Raw genomic sequence first — 22,481 nt, forward strand, 5'->3', positions numbered from 1 at the left:
TGTTAGTCACATACATTGTTACAGTCACACACATTATTACATTCACTAACAATGTTAGTCTCACACATTGTTACAGTCACATACATTATTACATTCACTAACAATGTTAGTCACACACATTGTTACATTCACACACATTATTACATTCACTAACAATGTTAGTCACACACATTGTTACATTCACACACATTATTACATTCACTAACAATGTTAGTCACACACATTGTTACATTCACACACATTATTACATTCACTAACAATGTTAGTCACACACATTGTTACATTCACACACATTATTACATTCACTAACAATGTTAGTCACACACATTGTTACATTCACACACATTATTACATTCACTAACAATGTTAGTCACACACATTGTTACATTCACACACATTATTACATTCACTAACAATGTTAGTCACACACATTGTTACATTCACACACATTATTACATTCACTAACAATGTTAGTCACACACATTGTTACATTCACTAATAATGTTAGTCACACACATTGTTACATTCACACACATTATTACATTCACTAACAATGTTAGTCACACACATTGTGACATTCACACACATTATTACATTCACTAACAATGTTAGTCACATACATTGTTACAGTCACACACATTATTACATTCACTAACAATGTTAGTCTCACACATTGTTACAGTCACACACATTATTACATCCACTAACAATTTTGGTCACACCCATTGTTACATTCACACACATAATTACATTCACTAACAATGTTAGTCACACACATTGTTACATTCACACACATTGATACATTCATATTGTTACATTCACTAACAATGTTAGTCACACACACTGTTACATTCACACACATTGTTACATTCACTAACAATGTTAGTCACACACATTGTTACATTCACACACATTGTTACATTCACACATATTGTTACATTCATTTGTTACATTCACTAACAATGTTAGTCACACACATTGTTACATTCACACATATTGTTACATTCACTAACAATGTTAGTCACACATTGTTACATTCACACACATTGTTACATTCACATTGTTACATATATGACAGTGCCCTTCTAATGTAACAAAAATACTCAAATTTGTCAGAAATGATTTGATTAAGTTATTTCCCCTCCCATAACATAGACTTTCAGACTTATTTCAACATTAGTGAAGTAACTGATTCCAGTGAAAACAATAGAGGGTGGACTTTTTTTCGATAACGGTGAATCACCAAGACCCCATGGTGAAACAAAGATACTGCTTTGGGGTTTATAGATAGGAACTCATAAAAACACAGCTGACTTGCCACAATAATGTGCAATAAATCCAGTATTAGTTGTGAACACAGTATATGAACAATTTGAGCACCAAATGCCAACATTGATCTTCAAGTTGGTCCAGTAAGGTAAAAATACAATATCACTTGATGTTGGCAATTTACCACTCCTCCAGTCATGCAAATACAATAAATGATATTTTTTTAGAAATGTCATTAAATATGATGTATTTGTCAATGACTCACAAATGTACTGACTTTAAAAACTCTTGTATCGCTTATCTCTGAAGGTTGTCACTGTAATATGACAATCACTGTACCGTCAACTCGTGTTAATCTGACATGGTTAGTTGCATATGATTATGTCAGATTAACAAGTATGTCGGATTAACAAAATTAAGTAGTATCAATGAAGCAGTACAACTGTCCTGTTTGATCTTTTGTCCATAACAAGGAAAATTTCATTATTGTTAGCGTAAGGCTTCACAAATATCTCTCATTTTGTTTGTTGATGAAGTACAGAGGCCACCTGGGACCCGGGACAATTGTCATGACCGAAACTCCCATATTAGGACTCAAATAAGCAAGCATACAGATACTTGGGTTGGTTGGTTGTTTGTTTTTAACGCCTCACTCAGTAATATTCCAGCTATATGTCAGTCTGTAAGTAATCTAGTCTGGACCAGAAAACCCAGTGATTGACATCATGAGCATCGATCCACGCAATTGGGATCGATGACATGCATGAACCAAGTCAGCAACCATCCGATCCCGTTAGTCACTTCTTATGACAAGCAGCCGCCTTTTACAGCAAGCATGGGTTGCTGAAGACCTACAGATACTTGGTAATAAAGTGCCACATCAGAGTCGCTTTCCTTCCAACTTTTTCATTTACAAACCACAAAACTGCACAATTAGATTAACAAGTACTCTGTGAAATCATTTAGTACAAAATACATCTCTCTCCTCCAGAAAGCATTTTTATCTGATGATGGCTTCAAGTGGAATAGATGGCAAGACTTGCGTATTTATACTCTAGACTGGTTTTTATAAGTTTTCATACAATACATATACTACTCAAAAGAAGTAAAGGAAACCCGATTCTTTCAAATTACAGATAATCTGTCATGGCACAGCAGAAGTTGGTTGTTCTAAAAGTTCTTTTAAGTAGCATATATACCACAGGCATGGTCCAGGACTAAACACAAAGCACTGGGGCAGTATCTACCTTCAAAAGTATTCATCAAGTTCGTGAGTCACAGCAAATATCATATCGTTCTAGCCACAGTGAACAAATGGGAACCAACACAAGAATTGTCCCAAATCAGCCGACACTGAACACAAACATATCTACACAGCATACTAAGGTTTACCAACAGATTATTATCACCTTCAACTACAGAGAAGGAAAGGCCTACAGTCAGGTTGTGTCAGTCAGCCCCGAGAGAAAGGACAAACACCCCCTGCCGAGAGATGGGTTGATTAAGTCCACCAGGATGACTGGAGATGTTTGTCTAAAATACTCAATAAATATTACCCCCAGTGAATGCTTGTTAAGAAGGATTTGGAGATATGAGTAGTTCATGATACACACCTTTAGCTGAAGTACCATACTTCATCTAATAGAGTGAGCGAGTGAGTTGGGTTTAACAGTATTCCAGTTATATCACGGCGTGTCAACTTAATGTGGGAGGAAAGCCTAAAGTGTTGCAGGTCTCAGAAATTTACCACTTCGGTGAAACCCACGAGCACGGGTATGGTGCTGACAAACCTAGAAACATAATCGGGGCGAACAGGGATTCGAACCCACAATTATAGGTTTCTGGCATGCCCAAGGGACGCAACTCTGCACATCGAATCATGGCGCCTTAGACGACTGAGCCACCCGTGCCCCCCAATACATGATAGAGGAAATATGGTAGCTGGCCTCAGCAGGACCTGAGCATAGGGACATGAAAGGGTATAGGAGCTATATACCACAATGATATCAACAATCAATGTTTGAGGACACACTCACATACTGAATATTGGCTCACACATGGGTGTATATATATAGGGGTATAAATTTGGTTCAATAAAAGCATGACATATCTGGTATTACCTACATATCTGAACATACTAAATATCAAAGAAATTTCAGAGCAAATATTTAAATATTTACAGGAGCTATGACTCTCTTAAGGTAACCAAATGCCTCATCATCTAATTAGTGACGCGTATGAAGGATTACCAAGATTCCCACTGTCCCCATCACTTTTTGAAATGACAAATGACAGTTCAGTTTGATTTCCTAACATCAACATGTTATCATGGAGGTCATATCAGCAACAAGAGCTGTCATGCACCGACCACCTCATCATTAATGGTATTATAATTTTCTTAAATACATCCTCTTCACCATAGTGCCTCAAGACCTAGACTCATATTCACTCCCAACTTCCTGCAATGAAGCACAACACTGCTAATGTTAAATGCACTGCTGACAAAACAGCCTTGAACTCAGTTGTTCATCAATTTGTAGGGTCACTGTGACCCTCACACCACATCAATATTCACATGTCCTTTTCAACCTGGGCAATCGCATCCTAATGAAGCATTAGTGAGGCAGCCCCATTGGCTCCCGACTGTCCCGTCCCGATCTAGGGTGAAGGTTGAGAAGGGCAAATTACCTACTAGGATCAATGCCTATTGCTATGATGCAACTTCACAGACAAAAGCTGATGTTCGACAACAATAAGAGAAAACTACTGGGTGCAATTCTGAAAAAACTTCAAAACATTATCTTCAATTCATATTAATTACCGTCACTGAAGCATAAACCAGCTGCAACACATGACTGCAATTATCCTTAATTTCAAGGTATTCCTTGATAACATTGGAGTTGGGCGATTAGTCCAAATCTCCAGAGTCCATTAGCAGTGAAGCACAACACTGCAGGATCAACTAAGGGCTGTGTTGAAGGTAAACAGTCTGCTCGGTCTGGTTTCAAGGAGCTAAACCTTCACTGTCTATACTGCTTCAGATTTCAGGAGGCCTTAGCGAGAGAAAGAACTACTTTGGTATAATACAAAATCACAGTCCTACAAGGTCACACAAGTTTTTATCCAGGATTCCAAACTTAGTGCCCTTGGCAGGCAAATTGGGAACAAAATTGTGATGTTTGTTCAAAATGGGATTTTTTTAATGTTCTTATTTCATAAATTATGAGAAAATGGGTAATTTTAAATTCAAATTGGGATTTTCTAGTGTTAATTGCTATATACTTGGGGCTGAATATCTCTGAATATACCTATTAGATAAACTGACTTGGTATAGCCAAATTCTATCCCTTACATCAATCCAGTAATAATTGGTTAGCAAACTTACACCGAGATAATATCTCAGTGTGACATGTCAGCACTTATTGCAACATCTAGACAGGGTTAAAATGGGCACCATGGTAAATAGCATATTCAGAAGGGATGGAATCTTCAACTTTCTTTAAATGTAAATTTTAAAGCACAATTACGTAAATGTACTTTGATGGTTGATTATTACTATATTCCCTTTGATAAAGAACAGAACTCTTTTCTGTATGACTATGACTTACTGAGATCTGTTGACACATGTAATGTTACAAAACTTAACCATAAACACCCACTGGCCATATATACTAAAACCTATACTAAAACAGACATTAATACTTGTCCAAAGTTCAGTGCAACAACACTGGGCCTAGATTTTCGAAACGATCTTAGCTAAGATAAATCTTAACAACTTACGTTCAAAGATAAGATATCTTAAGGTTAAGATAAGATAGATTTTCGAAACTATCGTAAACCTGTCGCAGATCGCTCAGAGCTACGATACCTATCGTAACTCTGACAGAGAACTCATTTGTGTTAGAGATCGAAAAAGCGGGTGTTTCCCAATGACGTCACGGGGATTTCCCAGCTGCTGACAATAACAACATAGATAAATGACACGAAATTCATGATCACATTGTAAGGTCACATTGTTTAACACGCATATATTTGAGTGAAATTCTGTACAATCCTACAAATGTCCTACATGTAGACGTGTTGTTCTTATGATAAAAGATGCCATGACTAACAGAACACAAAAAGCATTCGCGTGCCATGCAATAGCATTTTTCAAAGCCCAAAAATGCTATAATCAATAAGTGTTACGTGTAACCACACTTTAGCTATTAGAATGGAAATAATGTGCCAAAAGATACTTCACTATTTTCCCTTCATATGGTCCTCTCGTGACCGCGCAGAACTTTATGATATAAACACATCGCGTACAAAGTCAAGGACGAAAGTAAGGGACGTTATTCTAAATGACAATGACGAGACCTTTGATCGAACAGCATATGCGTTCAGCATTTAACATGCGTGTTCAAGTATGATGTTAAGTGATGTATACTGTATATGTTTGTGTTTATGTCAAAAGTCAAGTTTATATTAGTGTAAACACCAACATTATACGTGGAAACACTCAAAACAAAAATTGTTCAGGAAGCAGCGCACCAACAAGCAAGTTTTTTATGACAATCTAAGCTTGTTAAGTTTGTTTTGTTATTTATGTATCCAATATATTTCACGAATTAACCAAGGACTTAAATACAATATCAAGCTATAAGTATTTAGATGATGACATTATTTTGTATCTATCTAGATCCATAATTCTTTACAAAAATTTAAAAGTGACACTAATTTTGGTTCGCAAAGAGAGATAATTTCGGAATTGTCAAGTTATGTTGTCTCATGCAACACGCCACAAGTTAACGTAAACATACATATAATGTAGTCATTTTCTATCCTTTTGAATTAAGTAGAGCTAATAAACTGATTCGTCTGATTTCAATTAAATCTGAGTAAGGAGCGAAATACTTTGTAATGTGTCAAACCTATTCCAGAACGTAGTTCAATGATGTTTGGCTTGTCTGACAGAATTGCTGAGGATCATTTACTAGTATTTGTCCGTTGACCCTAAACGTGACAACGATTTTATTGTTTGAATGGTCTCAAGTATATCTATATATTTTTTAAACATAAAACGGGAAGATGTAGACTTAAATATTAAAAACACAAAAATATTTTAAAACCGGTTTATTGAATGCAAAGATTATTGTGTTGAAAATGTGTATTTTATATTGATCAGTAAATTTCATTCAATAAACTTTTTTTTCTGCGAACATATATTGGAAAGTGAATTTTGGACAATGTACAATCTATGCTACATTTTGACGAGAACCAGAACGAGCATGGGAACCCATTTTTTATTTGATATGTCGATACGAAAATATGTGCTTAACTTTTACTGTCAAAATTTCACTAAATTGTTATAATTAATTGAATACATCTATATGCCGTTAATTAATGTTTTTAAAATAGGTATTGAATTTAAAACGAAACAAATTACAATTACTTTTGCAAGAAAAATATTAGTTATCGTATACAAATATTTGATCACATGTATTTCTTCGTTAAGTCAATAAATACTACTCTGTATAGTTAAAATTCAATTATTAAACCCCAACCCGTCCCACACGATTTTAGATGTAAAACCTTATGCGAAACCTTTATGGTTTTTTTTACATATGTAGATTGATATAATTTTATAAAATGCGAAAATAAAGACTAAAGCATTGACACAAATGCGATCCAGAAAATATAACAGCGGAACACTGTGCTTTATGGTGTCCCGGGCGAATACAAAGGGAAACCACTCTCAACTAAGATTAGCTCCCCCTGAGTTATCAATAAGGTCACGGTCATCACTGTAGCCTGCCGACACCTTCCGTTTTTATCCTTCCCAAACTATCGAAAAGGTATGTTGTTTCACACTTCTTCAGCATAGACTCGGATAGAAATATATTGTAAGCTTTCGACTCCACAGTTATGTGGATCGCTGTCGCGATTGAGAACATTTTTGACGCGAAATCCTTGATGCGTTCTTTGTGTTTTCGAAGTGTCAATTTGAATCACTCAGTTTTACCAAATGAAATGTCAATTTTTGAACGTAAAGCAGACTAATTGTTTGGCAAAATATCTATGAAAAAGTATGCCGCCATCTTGGATGAAGATAAAATAAACTTACGACAGGTATGGGTCTATCTTAGATTTACGACAATCTTAAGATATCTTAGGGCTACGATAGTTTCGAAAATATGCTACGATAGCCTACGATTTCCTTACGATAACTTTACGATAATTTTAGGGCTATGATCGTTTCGAAAATCTAGGCCCTGACCTCTAAGCAGAACAAGTCAGTTGAAAATGGACAACCTTGCTTGTACCACTATGAGGAATTATCTTCCAATATTTGACCTTAATTTACTTTCCTAACAATAATAAGTCAGGTGTAAAGGGAATACCTTGCCTGACCCCTAGATCTACATAAACCGCTTCTGTACCAAAACGTTAAGAAGTTATCTACAGATATCCGACCTTAATCTACCTTCCAAAGCATAACAAGTCAGGTGTGAAAGGACAACCTTGTGTTACCCCTAGCTAAACCTTTACTGTAGCGATCTGTTAGGAGTTATCTACAGACATCTGACCTTACTCTACTTTCCCTGGGAGTAACAACTCTGAAGTAATCCAACATTCAGAGCCAGGTCAGTCAAACACAAACTGTATGTACAAACCTGACTTGTGCCCCTAATTAGTTTGAGCAGAGTCAAACCCAGGGTATCAGGCAGGCTGTGCCGCTGACATTTCACCTTCAACATTTCTCTCGGATTCCGACTCACGCGTTGCAGCTTAGTCATAAGAGTGTTATTCCACTGCTTCAGCAGCTGACATTCTAACCCCTAAACTCAGGACTACATTCACGAATTAGACAACAATTCTGGACTGACAAATAATATACTTTTTAAAAGTGCCAAATGTTTTTTCATAACATAATGTACTGCCATAAACACACATTTAAGTGTTTGAAATTAAGCATTAATGTAAAGGTGTGCGTGTCGTAGCCCTCTCGGTGTTTGAAATTAAGATTGAATGTCACTGGGTTTTTGTTATAGGTGGTCCTGAGATAAAAATACCACAGCAGGACAACTTAAGACCTAGGACCAACCATAATATTTAACACTGAGATGGTTCCACACAACACTATTGTTACCATGGTTACCAAAGACAAGGATCCTTGTATAATTTTAAAACAGGAATTTCAGAGGGATCATTATCTTACAGATCAAGCTATTTATGTGTTTGTTGTTTAACACTGCAGTGGCCTGTAATAATCAAATTAGAACCAATCAAACAATTCATAATGTGAAGAACAATACACACTAATAAGCCTTGTTCCAAGGCTGCACTGAATGATAAGTCCATGGGGGTTAGTAATTCTATCCTCATAAAGGGCAAGTCTAGATAAAGTTGATAGACAGTAAGGACACCAGTCTCTTTTGGGACAACTTATTCTTATTTATTTATATAACCTAGGAAATATGATATGATATTTATTGCCTTAGAGACTTGTGCAAGTCTATATTCAATCTTAACACAAGACTATAGTAGTGAGTGAGTGAGTGAGATTTGACGCCGCTTTTAGCAATATTCCAGCAATATCACAGCGGGGGACACCAGAAATGGGCTTCACATATTGTACCCATGTCATGGAATCGAACGCAAATGCTTTAACCACTGGGCTACCCAACCGCCCCCAAGGATATAGTAACAGATAATACGAAGTAAGAAGCGACTGTAATACTGATGCATTTGCAAATGTCCTCCTTTCCTTCCCTACAACATCACACACATAGATCACATGTGTTGTGACATTTACATTTTTCCCGGAGCTAGGGCAACACCTGAACAACAATAAACAATACCCAATCAGTATGATCAATGAGTTAATTGAATCTACAGCCTACAGGTAAACTAGAGACCCTGTCTGTGTCAAGACACATGAATCCTATCATGGCACACACCTTGATGATTATCTGTCATACCTACTGTTGTTTATGACCATCCTTCAAACCCGTCACCAGGGAGAGTTCAGACAGGTTCACGTCTATCAGTCATGCAGATATAGGCAGGCACTAGTCAGAGACATATAAGTGAAATCTAATTTATTTGTTGTTTTCTCCCCAAATCTAGCTATTGTACCATGACTTACTCATGAAAGCTTAATGTCAATGGTAACCGAGTCTCATGTCATTTAGAGTCTTAATAGACAAGTGTTCAGCTCCTATGTGGTAAGTGAGTATGGTTTTTAGCAATATTCCAGCAATATCACGGCAGGGGACACCAAAATGGGCTTCACACATTGTAACCTCAGCTCAAAAGAAGGCGAAATGATAGCTTTGTTTGCTTGTTATACTCAGCAATATTCAAGCTCCATTACGGCGGTCTGCAAATAATCTAGTCTGGACCACGCAGTCCGGTGATTGACATCATGAGCATTGATCTACACAATTGGGATATGATGACATGCATCAACCAAGTCAGCGAGCCTGACCATCTGATTCTGTTAGTCACCCCTAACTACACGCATGGGTTGATGAAGACCAATTATAACCCGTAATATCAGGGGACGCTAAATGATAGTAAATCTTTGATTTTTTAACATGAGAGTAATGACAAAGACAATGATTGCCATTCATGATTAGTTTTCACTGTATCATTTACTTAATGTATTTGTACTAACTAGTGAGTGAGTTGGGTTTAATGGCGCTTTTAACAGTATTCCAGTTATATCGCAGCGTGTCAGCTTGATGTGGGAGGAAAGCTCGAAGTGATGCAGGTCTTTTAACAGTATTCCAGTTATATCGCAGTGTGTCAGCTTGATGTGGGAGGAAAGCTCGAAGTGATGCAGGTCTTAAATGTTTACCACTTCAGTGACACCCACGAGCATGGGTATGGTGCTGACAAACCTCAAAGCATAATAGGGGCGAACCGGGATTCAAACCCACAATCATAGGTTTCAGGGACGCAACTCTGCACAGCGAATCGCAGCGCCTTAGACGACTGGGCCATCCGTGCCCCCTACTAACTAGATAGGATGATCACACTTTTTATCATCTTGAAATATCTAGAAAAAAATGCAAATGGTCCCAACAGGCTTCCACACTCGACAGGTTGATGCATGTCATTGTGGATGTTCGTGTCTGCGAACCTAAGCAAGTTTTCCAGTATCGCATCATGAGGAGGTTGTTGAATAATGCATGTCTTCTTGCTAGATTCACAGGAAGTTAATAGAGCCAGGCCTCAGGCTATTTGATAATGACACACTTTATCATAACAGCAAACCAATCCTCAAAGCATTTACCATCCAAGGGATACTGACCTCAGCAATGCTCACTCACACCCTAAACTAAACTAAACACCCGTCCAGACCGCCTCAGTGGTATAGTGGTAGAGAATCCACCCGGAGAGCGAAAGGTTGGGGGTTCGATCCCCTGCCGCGTTATACCAAAAGACGTAAAAGGATGATACTTATTACCCTGCCTGGCGCTCGGACATAAGGACTGGAGTCAGTATACTGTGACTGAGTGGGGTATTCATGTTAAATTGCGGCATGGTATCTCAGTGGGCTAGCACAATAAAATAGGGATTGGTCCAGACTAGTACAAACAACCACACAGTGCACACACACACATGCATGCTTGTTGCTTTGTAAGTGCAATAATCTTGGACTCGACATTAAGGCAATTTCACCTCACCTAAACACTCATCCATTTCACCACCCATCCTATTACTTGATATCGATTTACTCACCCATCCAACTTAACCATACAAGCAACCCATCACCTCACTTACCATCCACTAAAAGTGACTCGTAAACCCACTCACTCATTCGCCAGAGCTTCAAGACATAATCCACTCACGGATCTAATTTATTTAGGCCCATGGTTCACGATTGGCAGAATGAAGTGAGACTCGGGATGTAATAAGATATCGCAATATTTATGTACCAATACAAATGTATTAATATTCATACTAAATTAATAATTCACTACCACAAACATTTACATTTGTTGAGACAACCATGGTTAAGATGGACAATAAGAAAGCCGAACATTCAATTTTAACCATTTAATAACTCAGCCTAGTTCATATTAAAGCAAAAAGTTGTATAATTGCAGGTGTACATTGGACATGTTATCCATACATATACAGAATAACAAATAAATAACTATTGAGCAATATATCTTTTTATTACCCATAGGGTTAGTCATAACCCTGTTCATAAAAATTGTATGTGCACTAGTGCAAATATCACTTCTCGTGCAACAGTGTACAGTTTCGGACGGTATTGTCAACGAAATTCGAATCTTATTGACATAAAGTGGTAATGGCGCCAAACTAGAAATGACGTCATAGCTGAAAATCGCTGACGTCATTCGACAAATTGTCTTTTTTAAGACAGCGGTGATGATCAGTGCATTTTTCTACAGGGGAGCTCAAAAGGATTATGAAACATCGGGTAATAATAAAATTATTACACTCACACATGTGTCATACTGATTTTACTAAACTCGGGTAAGAATTCATGTATTATCATAACTTTTGCTCAGGAAATACAAGAATTGTGACACTCGTTTCGTAAATTTAGTACGACACACACGCTCCTAAAATAATCTTTGCTTTTGAGTTGATATACTGAATGATACTAAACTTTCCAATCAATGACATCCCCAAGAGAGACATATTTTCAAATATGGCCGTGTGTTGGTTATCCTGGGCTCAGTATATGACTGTCTGTCACATCTTGGTGACTACCTTCCTACTTCAGCTGACAATCAAGTCCTTCACAGGGATTATCTCATGAGGAATTCAAACAATTTTCAACATCCTCCAGGACAACAGTCACCAGAGCTGATTAGCTGTCATTTCATATGTCAAGTTGTTAACTAGATGAACACAGGGTAGACACAGACTGATTAATGACAATTTCATGATCATAACTAAAGTGTTATACTCAAACTATCAATAGAACAATTACAACATAGCAATGTTACAAAGAGATTAGGGCAGTGACGGTCCCAAGTAGTAGTAGTAGTAGTAGTAGTAGTAGTAGTAGTAGTAGTAGTAGCAGCAGTAGTCCGTGCTTCTCACCCCCCAGAAGATCTGGGTTAGTCTTTAGCATGTTTAGCAACCCATAACCCATGCTTGTTATAAGAAACAACAGGATCAAGTTGTGTGTGTGTGTGTGTGTGTGTGTGTGTGGGGGGGGGGGGGGGGGTGGTTGGTTCCCAGTTGAGCAGATCAATACTTATGATTCAATCACTGGACTGTCTGATCCAGACTTCATTATTTACAGACTGCCATCACAGCTACAGTAGCGCTGAATAATGCATCAAACAAGGAATGAACAAACATATGACCAGTCTCACTAATATAGATCAGGCAGATAAACTGTCAGAAGATCAGTGTGCTCTAACTGCTCTTTGTCTACAGGTGTTCATTAGATGTACATTTCATTGCTTACCCAGTTATTTATTACGATGTACATTTCACTGCTTACCCAGTTGTTTATTACACTATACATTTCATTGCTTACCCGGTTGTTCATTACGATGTACATTTCATTGCTTACCCGGTTGTTCATTACGATATACATTTCACTGCTTACCCAGTTGTTTATTACGATGTACATTTCACTACTTACCCAGTTGTTTATTAAGATATACATTTCATTGCTTACCCGGTTGTTCATTAGATGTACATTTCATTACTTACCCAGTTGTTTATTACGATATACATTTCATTGCTTACCCTGTTGTACATTACGATGTACATTTCACTGCTTACCCAGTTATTCATTAGATGTACATTTCATTGCTTACCCAGTTGTTTATTACGATATACATTTCATTGCTTACCCTGTTGTTCAATACGATGTACATTTCATTGCTTACCCGGTTGTTCATTACGATATACATTTCACTGCTTACCCAGTTGCACATTACGATGTACATTTCACTGCTTACCCAGTTGCACATTACGATGTACATTTCACTGCTTACCCAGTTGCACATTACAATGTACAGTTCACTGCTTACCCAGTTGCACATTACAATGTACAGTTCACTGCTTACCCAGTTGCACATTACGATGTACATTTCATTGCTTACCCAGTTGTTTATTACGATATACATTTCATTGCTTACCCGGTTGTTCATTAGATGTACATTTCACAGCTTACCCGGTTGTTCATTAGATGTACATTTCATTGCTTACCCAGTTGTTTATTACGATGTACATTTCACTGCTTACCCAGTTGCACATTACGATGTACATTTCACTGATTATCCAGTTGCACATTACGATGTACATTTCACTGCTTAGCCAGTTGTACATTACGATGTACATTTCACTGCTTACCCAGTTGCACATTACGGTGTACATTTCATTGCTTACCCAGTTGCACATTACGATGTACATTTCATTGCTTACCCAGTTGCACATTACGATGTACATTTCACTGCTTACCCAGTTGCACATTACGATGTACATTTCACTGCTTACCCAGTTGCACATTACGATGTACATTTCACTGCTTACCCAGTTGCACATTATGATGTACATTTCACTGATTACCCAGTTGCACATTACGATGTACATTTCATTGCTTACCCAGTTGCACATTACGATGTACATTTCACTGCTTACCCAGTTGCACATTACGATGTAAATTTCATTGCTTACCCAGTTGCACATTACGATGTACATTTCATTGCTTACCCAGTTGCACATTACGATGTACATTTCACTGCTTACCCAGTTGTTTATTACGATGTACATTTCATTGCTTACCCAGTTGCACATTACGATGTACATTACACTGCTTACCCAGTTGTTCATTACAATGTTCATTGCTTGCTGAGTTGAGATGTGTTAAGTTGAATGTTTTAATTTTCTCCTTATAATGTACAATAACTTTCCATCACTCATTTTACATTTACTGTCTACAGAACAAATATTGCCTTTCTTGAGTCTTCAGAAGTCTTGTTAAGCTCCTGCAACAAATACTGTGCTCTTCGCTTTGGACTACATCTAGTACAGAACAAATGCTGCATTGTTACATTCATTACGCTCCCCCATCCACAAAACAATTACTGCATCGTTACATTTGTTACGTTCCTATATCTAAAAAAGAAATACGGTGTTGTTAGACTTATTCCATTCCTACTCCACAGAACAAATACTGCATCATTGCATTCATTACGCTCCTATGTCTAAAGAACACATATGGCACAGATACATTTGTCACCCTTCTATGTCCAAAGAGCACATACAGCTTCATTAAAGTCGTTACGCTCCCATGACCAACGAACAAACACTGTAGTATTATTCTCCTACTCTACACTGCATTGTCGCACTGTTATTTGTTTCTCTTCACAGAACACAACTGACCCACGGCCAAGTAACTATTATGAGACAACCCCCACTTCAGCTAAAAGATTGCCAGCTCCTTAGAGGGATTATCTCAGCAGGAATTCCGGCAATTAGGACCCCACAGGGCACCTTGTGGCGACAGACACATGAAGTTCAGCAGGATTCAACTTACGTAGCCCTATTGATCAAACAAGGATCTGCTTAGATAGGATCCACATCACTGAGGTGACCCACACATAACAATGTATTCTCAAACAGGAAGACACTTACATTGCAGCTCTTCAGTTCAAAAGGAGGATTATTCACATCTGAATTGTCTTTTGTGAAGACAGTATTTTCACATACAGTAAACTACGGTTATCACGAATTCAAAGGGAGTACTAATTTTAGTTCGTTATAACCGTAATTCGTTATAAGCATATATACAGCATGACTACAGCATATAGTCAGGACTAAAAAGTTAGTTCGTTATATCCGTTAATTCGTTATAAGCGTGTTCGTTATAACCGTAGTTTACTGTATGTAAAACAATACAAAGTATGTTTGAGGAAGAAACACTTTGAGATGGTGAGAATAAAACAGGGACCTCTAATTCCAGCTTGTGGCATCAATAAAACAACCAATTTCTTCAACCAATATTGTTTTATGACACTTCTGACAGTTTTCCAAGGTTCCAATACTTCATGTCCATTTTTGTTTTTCTGATCACATGATAATGTTTTTTGAGCTGATATATACTACTCAACAAATTCTAAGGACGACACATTTGATGACTATTTTGGTCCTTACAAAGTATTGAGTAGTATATTTTGTTGTTATACAACCATCATTAGTGTTTGTATTTCTTGCATTAAAGACAACTCATAGTTGAAACCAATGAAAATGACTCAAAAGCATAAAAAATTGCACAGAGTCATATAAAACAGTTACATCAAACAATATATGTTTTCTTTTAAATACATGAAAAGGCAAACAAATAAAATGTATTGAACATGTTGAATAAAGAATTAGAAAAACTACTTGTAGTTCTGAGACACTAGACTCAGGTCAAAGTGTAGCCCTTATGGCATTCATAGTCTGTATTACAGTCTCTTAACCATATTACTTTCCCTTCCGCCCAGCCCTTACCGTAACACAGAAGCCCTACATGAAGCAAGTCTAGATTTCCCTCAGGTTCAGAATCTCCAATCTCACTGGTGCTCCTTTTCAATTTAAAAGGAGTTATTTATTTCTATAGATCAATATTAAATATTTTCAGAGACAAAGCATTAGTCTATGGCAGTCACTGCATTATAGGAACAGATACATCTAATTCTTAAGCATCTGGAAGAATATAATTTGAAGGAGATTCTTTGAGGGATGAAAATATCATGTCCAAAATAAAGGCTGTTTGCAGCAACTGTTGTCTTGCAGTAGAAGATATCTTGAAATAATCCTACCTAGTCCACAGCTCATTCAGACAAGTCGGTTATGTAAGCAAAGTAGATTCTAATAGAAAACAACAGTCCTTCCAGATTTTCAACAAGTATAGGGACTACTTGACTCATAAGAAGCAGTGTCTAAATCTGTTGTCTTAGTATAAAGTTCAAATTGATAAATAGCTGACAGTTAATCAACCATAAATGTTGAGAGATATTTTTTCAAAAGTCACTGAAAAGAAATTAGAATGGAGAAGAGTCGGGAAAAGAAATATATTAGTGGATCAAAATTCTCCACTTCTTTCATGAAAGAAAAAAATTGAAAAATATACCAAATTCCATTTTTAATAATCAGGTATTCACTCAACATCTTTTGTAGACTATTTCTTTTGAATTCAAACAAGCAGTCATGAAACAGTAGCTTTGATGTTGTCATCCTCTGAACTTATACCATCCAGCATAATCTGTAATGTCAACACACGGCACATTCCTCGGCCAATTGCATGACATGCATTTTAAATGACAATGCCTAAAACTTAAACTAAAATTCCACAACTTATACAGACATTATACCTCACGCACAGCTAAACTCACAATAGCTTATCACCAAGGCACAAAACCCCACTATGAATGAAAAACATCAACACACTGATATCCGATGACAAGAGACATAAATATAACGTAATGGCAAACCAGTTAAAGTTCATACAGAATCAGCAATGACGAAAGGGATATTTTCAGATTTATTCTTAAGCTATTCTATGATGACAATGACACAAAACTGCCACCCCAGCAGCCAACAAAGCTGGTTCTTTGTGCTGTGGTCGGCTGGCTACTTGACACAGGCATTCCAGAGATGAAGCGATGTGTAAAATTGCCCCATGGTTTTGAGTTGAGTTCACTCCTATTTCACTGTAGTGGGTCAATGGGAGTGTGTTGGTTTATTGAAGTCTTAAGACTCTATTGTGTTGAAGATTCAGCAGATAGATGGTAGTCCACTTTTGTGTTTCCGAGACAACTTTCTGACATACCCGGAGCCGAGATGACTTTTTGAGCATACCCTGTTGAATGGCTAGATGTGATAGTTTTGTGGAGTTGATGCTGGTGATCGCTACAAGTATAATTAAAGTATCATTGTACTGGGTGGTTCCTTTGTCTTGACAGAAAGCTAAATCCACCCCTGTATTAAAACCAGCTCAGAAGAAAATAGTAATAATTCAGAAATGAGATAATGATATAGTGAATCATGTTGAAAATACATCAGCCTTGTCTACACGCAGAGGAGTACCTCCCATAACATAAAGTACAAATAAACGAGCAGCCATCCAACACTTAATTTTCAAAATTAACGTTTGGGACCATAAAAAATTATTGATCATGATCATGAGGCGCCTAGATGAAAATCAAGTAATGATGAAGCTTAATTGTTCCAAATAAACTTGACATTTCATCCTTTGGTTCTCAAACAATGCAACAGCAATGTTCAAAACTAAGCATGAAGGTCTAAGTAGGTTTCCTTGACATAGTCCCGATGTGAAAACGTCAAGATGTAGAAATTGACCACATTAAATACTTAATGTAAGGATCCCCCTATTCAAACACAACAATAGGATAAAACAAAGATAAAATACAACCAGATGATGGATTATTGCAGACTTAATGTTAACTCAGTCCATAAGTGAAATGACAGGAACTTTTTCAGAAAAGCAGTTAGTCCTTTCAGAATTTGACTTGTTTCAGTATGAGTAGACACATGGCAGTGTTAATGAAACCTGTTATAAGAAATTTCGTCACATATGATATTGTAAAGAATCTTTGTCATGTTACCCATTATGATCAATACAAAAAGTATTTTTAGAAATACCGATTGACAAATTGACCTTCGAGACGTACCAGTGAAACCTTTAACTAGTTTATTTAGGATATCACTGTCTAAAACAGCAAAGGTACTCATCATTTAATTTATGGCAGACTAGTATATGTTCAAGAAACCCCAACTGACAAAGCATTAAGAACTACCACAATAGTGTGACAAACTTATCCTATAAGGTTTTGACAATCTGAACAAAAGAAAGCAATTGACAAAACACAAAGATCTACCAGACACTTTGACAAACTTTTCAATCAGTTATTATCCAAATGAAAGACATGTATTTGTTCAAGGACTTGCAACTAAGAAGGCACCAAGAACTACAACACTTTTCACTTACACAGCAATAGAAACTAACAGTATTAGTCCACTAGTCTTAATAATGATAACATATAGCAAAACCCTTAAAATGCAAATTTCCACTTGTCCTTATGATACATTACTATTGGGCAGTTTGGAAAGGGCTATAGGACTAGGGCCAAGTTCAAACACTGATACATTGTTTGAAGTCCCACACCATTCATCAAGGTTTAATGTACCAAAGTCAAAGCTTCATTGAAAATTCAAATTTATTCAGAATGACCTATTTAAACTATTTTTGTGACATATATTTTTTAAGGCAATCTCTCAGGGTTCATAGCATTACCTATGCTTCCTTGTTCAAACATCTTGATGGTTGACATCTCCTAGTCAAACAGGGGGTATATACCGATAAGTACAAGCAATTCATTCACTCTGTCAGTCTCCATCCTATAATCACATAGGGCCACCATTCATTCCCAGCCAACTGGAACACATGGCCCATTCAGTGGCATAATACACTGCAAGCAAACATGGAGCAATCTTCTTTGTAAAACGGCCATCAAAGACACACTCTATACATCTTAACTGCAGAACAGGTTTAAAAATTCGCCTGCAGGATAACTGCCATCAAATTCAAAACATTAAACCTCATGGTCAAATAGCTTTTACAATATCTTTTTCCACAGTCTGCATTAAAAGTACCAAGTAACCCTTTTTTTATTGTGTCTACATAATAAATTTATACCAGGACAGTAGGGCTGGGACGAGTCCAAATTTCCTACCCAGGTACCCAACCCCCTATTACCCGACCCTATCCGGGTACCCACTGTAGGTCTCAAGAGTTGGGAACACAATGTCTAACTGGGAATAGTTTAACTGTAGCCCTGGCAAAAACTGTTTAGATACATGTATGAAACAAGAGACCATATAATAGACACATGGTCTCTTATGAAACGATCGAATCATGCATACACTGAAGTTGACTGAAGCTTTATCTTTACTCAAACATATACAAGTCAAAAGGAATGTGTGCATCATCATAAAGAAATTGGAACATTAGCGACTTGTAGTGTAACCACTGAGCAATAGTGATTTTTCGTCATTGATTACAGCTTTAGAGCCTAACACATGTCACTTAGTCCTAAAATTGAAGATGAAGTATCCAATACTTGATGTAAAGAAAGAAAGTCCTTATCATAATATTACGAATTTATGATTTAGGAGGGCCAATCAACTTAGCATCAGTTCTATAGCACTCCAGGATTAACACTGATTATCGATAGATATTCATAGGCGTTTTTCCCATAAACAAGGCGTCTTTCACATAAACACATTATGCGGACTGATGACTGCAATGATAGTTCCTACCTAGCAGGATTCAAAATTAACATAAGTCTGTTAGTCTGAGACATTCAGACACAGACACACATATAGGCAATCCTGGACACTGAACACATACACTGAACACAGACCTGTTACTATGCAGTTCACACAGATTCTGACACAGACAGACACAGACACACATATAGGCAAAGCTGGACACTGAACATATACACTGAACGCAGACCTGTTACAAATCTGCCACATTTTTCCCATTAAGTAGATTGCAACACTGCAGCATGTCATCTGTCGCAGACAAGTGAAAATATACATTTCTATCCCTGAACGTCCCCAGTAATGTCTACAAACAATTTTATCATGTTTATTGTTCCCATTCCTCAAATTAATCATAATGATATGGGTCATATGGTCCAGTGGATCTGTGGGGAGGCAGGAAGTTCACTTGACCAGGATCAACAGTAGGCAACACTCACTGCTTCATACTGGTGCGTGTGACAGCCTAAAGTTCAACATCATTTTTCATTGTACCCTGCTGTCTCCTGGTGAACTATCTGACAGACAGGGAGGTAAATACTGAACATAGTGTCATCCCGGTCAGACATTAGTCTGCCCCGGTTAAATCATGGCACACATACTGGTAATCAAATGGTTTAAAAGGTCAGGCAGATAATCATAATTCACCTTAACAATCAACATGAACATGATGAATGTAGGCCATGTAATCAATGGTAATAGGGTTTGGTGATGTGTTTGTAAAGTTATGAAAGTAATTTACGGCTTGAATTCAACTAATAACACTGAATGTTCATACAGTGTGAGGATTTTTTAAAAATTTGGATGGATAGCCAAGGGGTTGTTGTCATAACCCTTATATCAAAATATTAAAATGATATTTTATGAGTCCTTAATTAAACTGTTACAGCTAAATGTCCGTAGTTAATATGTCATGTATAACATTTACACTGAATACATACAATGTTTGGAATATAAATGTCTCAACATGGAATTGACCATTTCAAGATGAAAATAGTTCACACAAAATGTAAAGAATATCAACTTTGTTATCAAATGTCTTGTAGTATATATATGTCTTGATATGAAACAAATATAGTCTCAGTAACCGTTTCATTCAGGTAAAATAAATATTCCCACCAAATGCCATAAACCAAACAGCAAGATACCTCACCTCACTATGTAGTCTAATTAGCGTTGATTGATTAACACAGCTGTCATCACACGCAGCAATTAACGCCAGCATGACCATAATGACATAAGCAAGTGTCAGTGAATCAGCAAATAAGTTCAAGATAAGCGGACAGTACATTTGTACAGTATACAGTACCTCTCACATGACCATCAACGAAAATCAAATCAAAATGATCATTAGTTTCAAAGGTATTAACTTAATAATATAAATTAGTTGTTTCCTGAAAGGCAAATGACAATAATTATCATAAAAGATCGCATAGATTGACAATAAACATACCGGCCAATGCTGCCTTGAATGGTGTATTTGCTTGTCAGGGGCTCCGTCTTGATGGTACTGTTCGGTACATAGTTTGACACTTTCAGCCCGTTCATACTTAGCATGTTCCGTTTCTACTCCCTCACAAGTGAATTACATTGCACCACATCCACTCTGATAATCCAATCCTGAACATGTATATTGCCCCGTGCCCAGAGATTATGTGTGTAATGAATGCAAATTCACAAAGGAATACACTCGGTGAACGATCGGTAATACACAATCGGACAGTCAGAGGTGCAACAAGCACCTGTCCTCGCTAAACTTTTCAATACTGTAAATGTATATCCCGATCTGACCGGTATGGTTTCTGTTTCTTTCCGGTTTACTCCAAACTTCTTGATCTTCTTGTTTTCAGTGTAAATTTCATTTATTAGTAAGAAAGCCTTTGCGATTCACCCGCTAGGCCTTCGCACTCCGGTCACTGGTGTAATAGCCAGTCTTCCGGTATTGAAAACGAGGCGCGTGTACTGGGTTACTGTCTGCAGTGATTTCAAAGCGGCGAGTAACTACACTGCAGAAACCAGTCGACATGTCGTTAAAAAGACGGATGAGCATGTGAAACGAATGACAATGTGCACGCGAAAACTGACATTAATGCGGAAACGGATTCAGCTGTGACAAGTTGATGCTAATCACACATGACTAAGACAGTCATGTCATTTTAATATAGAATTATTTATATTACACACTGAAAGATACATGTCAGAATAAAAGGACACAAAATTAGAGCAAAAACAAAGGAGGAAGATACAACAATAGGATGTCATTTATTTACAACACAAATGTTACAAATACTATCTTCTTCAACAGAAACTATGTATACTAAACTATGTAAGACGCTTTCGTTGAGATTGTCAGTAAATGCCCACAGAATAAGACACTAATTTAAGTGTGAAAAGGCGTTATTTCTCTTGCAAAAAACTGTAAAATGAATTCAAACACGTTGATTGAAAGATCTGTCATTAACTTGACAAACCGACTAAAACTTGTGAAGTTCAAAAGTTTACAATGTACTAATTTCCGCAGGATTAGAAGCCAAATAATAAAAGAAAAATACCGACTTTTGTTTTCTTTTAATCCTATCATTTTTAATAACCGGGTGATGAAATGGAACATCAAAATGTTTGTGATTCGTTATCATAATAAAATATATGGACAGATGTCTTCAGTGAATTTGTAAAATGACTGAATTATGTAGGCTTTGTGTAAATTTACTAAGTGAATATTGAAGCCATATAACACATTGTATGTGTCATATATATTAAACCCTATCGGGTCGACTTTCTCGGTACAGTTATTTTGTTGTTGTTGTTTCGTTTGTTTGTTGTTGTTTTGTTTGTTTGTTTGTTGTTGTTGTTGTTGTTTTTTGGGGGGGAGTTTCGGGTTGTTTTTTGTG

At 37.0% G+C, this 22,481-nt stretch overlaps 1 protein-coding gene across 1 annotated transcript in view; it reads right to left on the minus strand.

Annotated features, from left to right (window-relative positions):
• The window catches only part of LOC139465031 (serine/threonine-protein kinase 17B-like), an 84,708-nt gene extending 63,198 nt beyond the window's left edge, over positions 1-21,510 (minus strand). Inside the window, exon 1 of the mRNA XM_071246705.1 lies at positions 21,044-21,510. Coding sequence (XP_071102806.1) covers positions 21,044-21,147 — 104 coding nt within the window. The 5' untranslated portion in view covers positions 21,148-21,510. The remainder of the gene's footprint in view (positions 1-21,043) is intronic.
• Between the last annotated feature and the right edge of the window lie 971 nt (positions 21,511-22,481).

This window comes from Haliotis cracherodii, unplaced genomic scaffold (genome assembly GCF_022045235.1).
Source record: "Haliotis cracherodii isolate W230 unplaced genomic scaffold, xgHalCrac1.p SCAF_17, whole genome shotgun sequence".
Lineage (NCBI taxonomy): Eukaryota > Metazoa > Mollusca > Gastropoda > Lepetellida > Haliotidae > Haliotis > Haliotis cracherodii.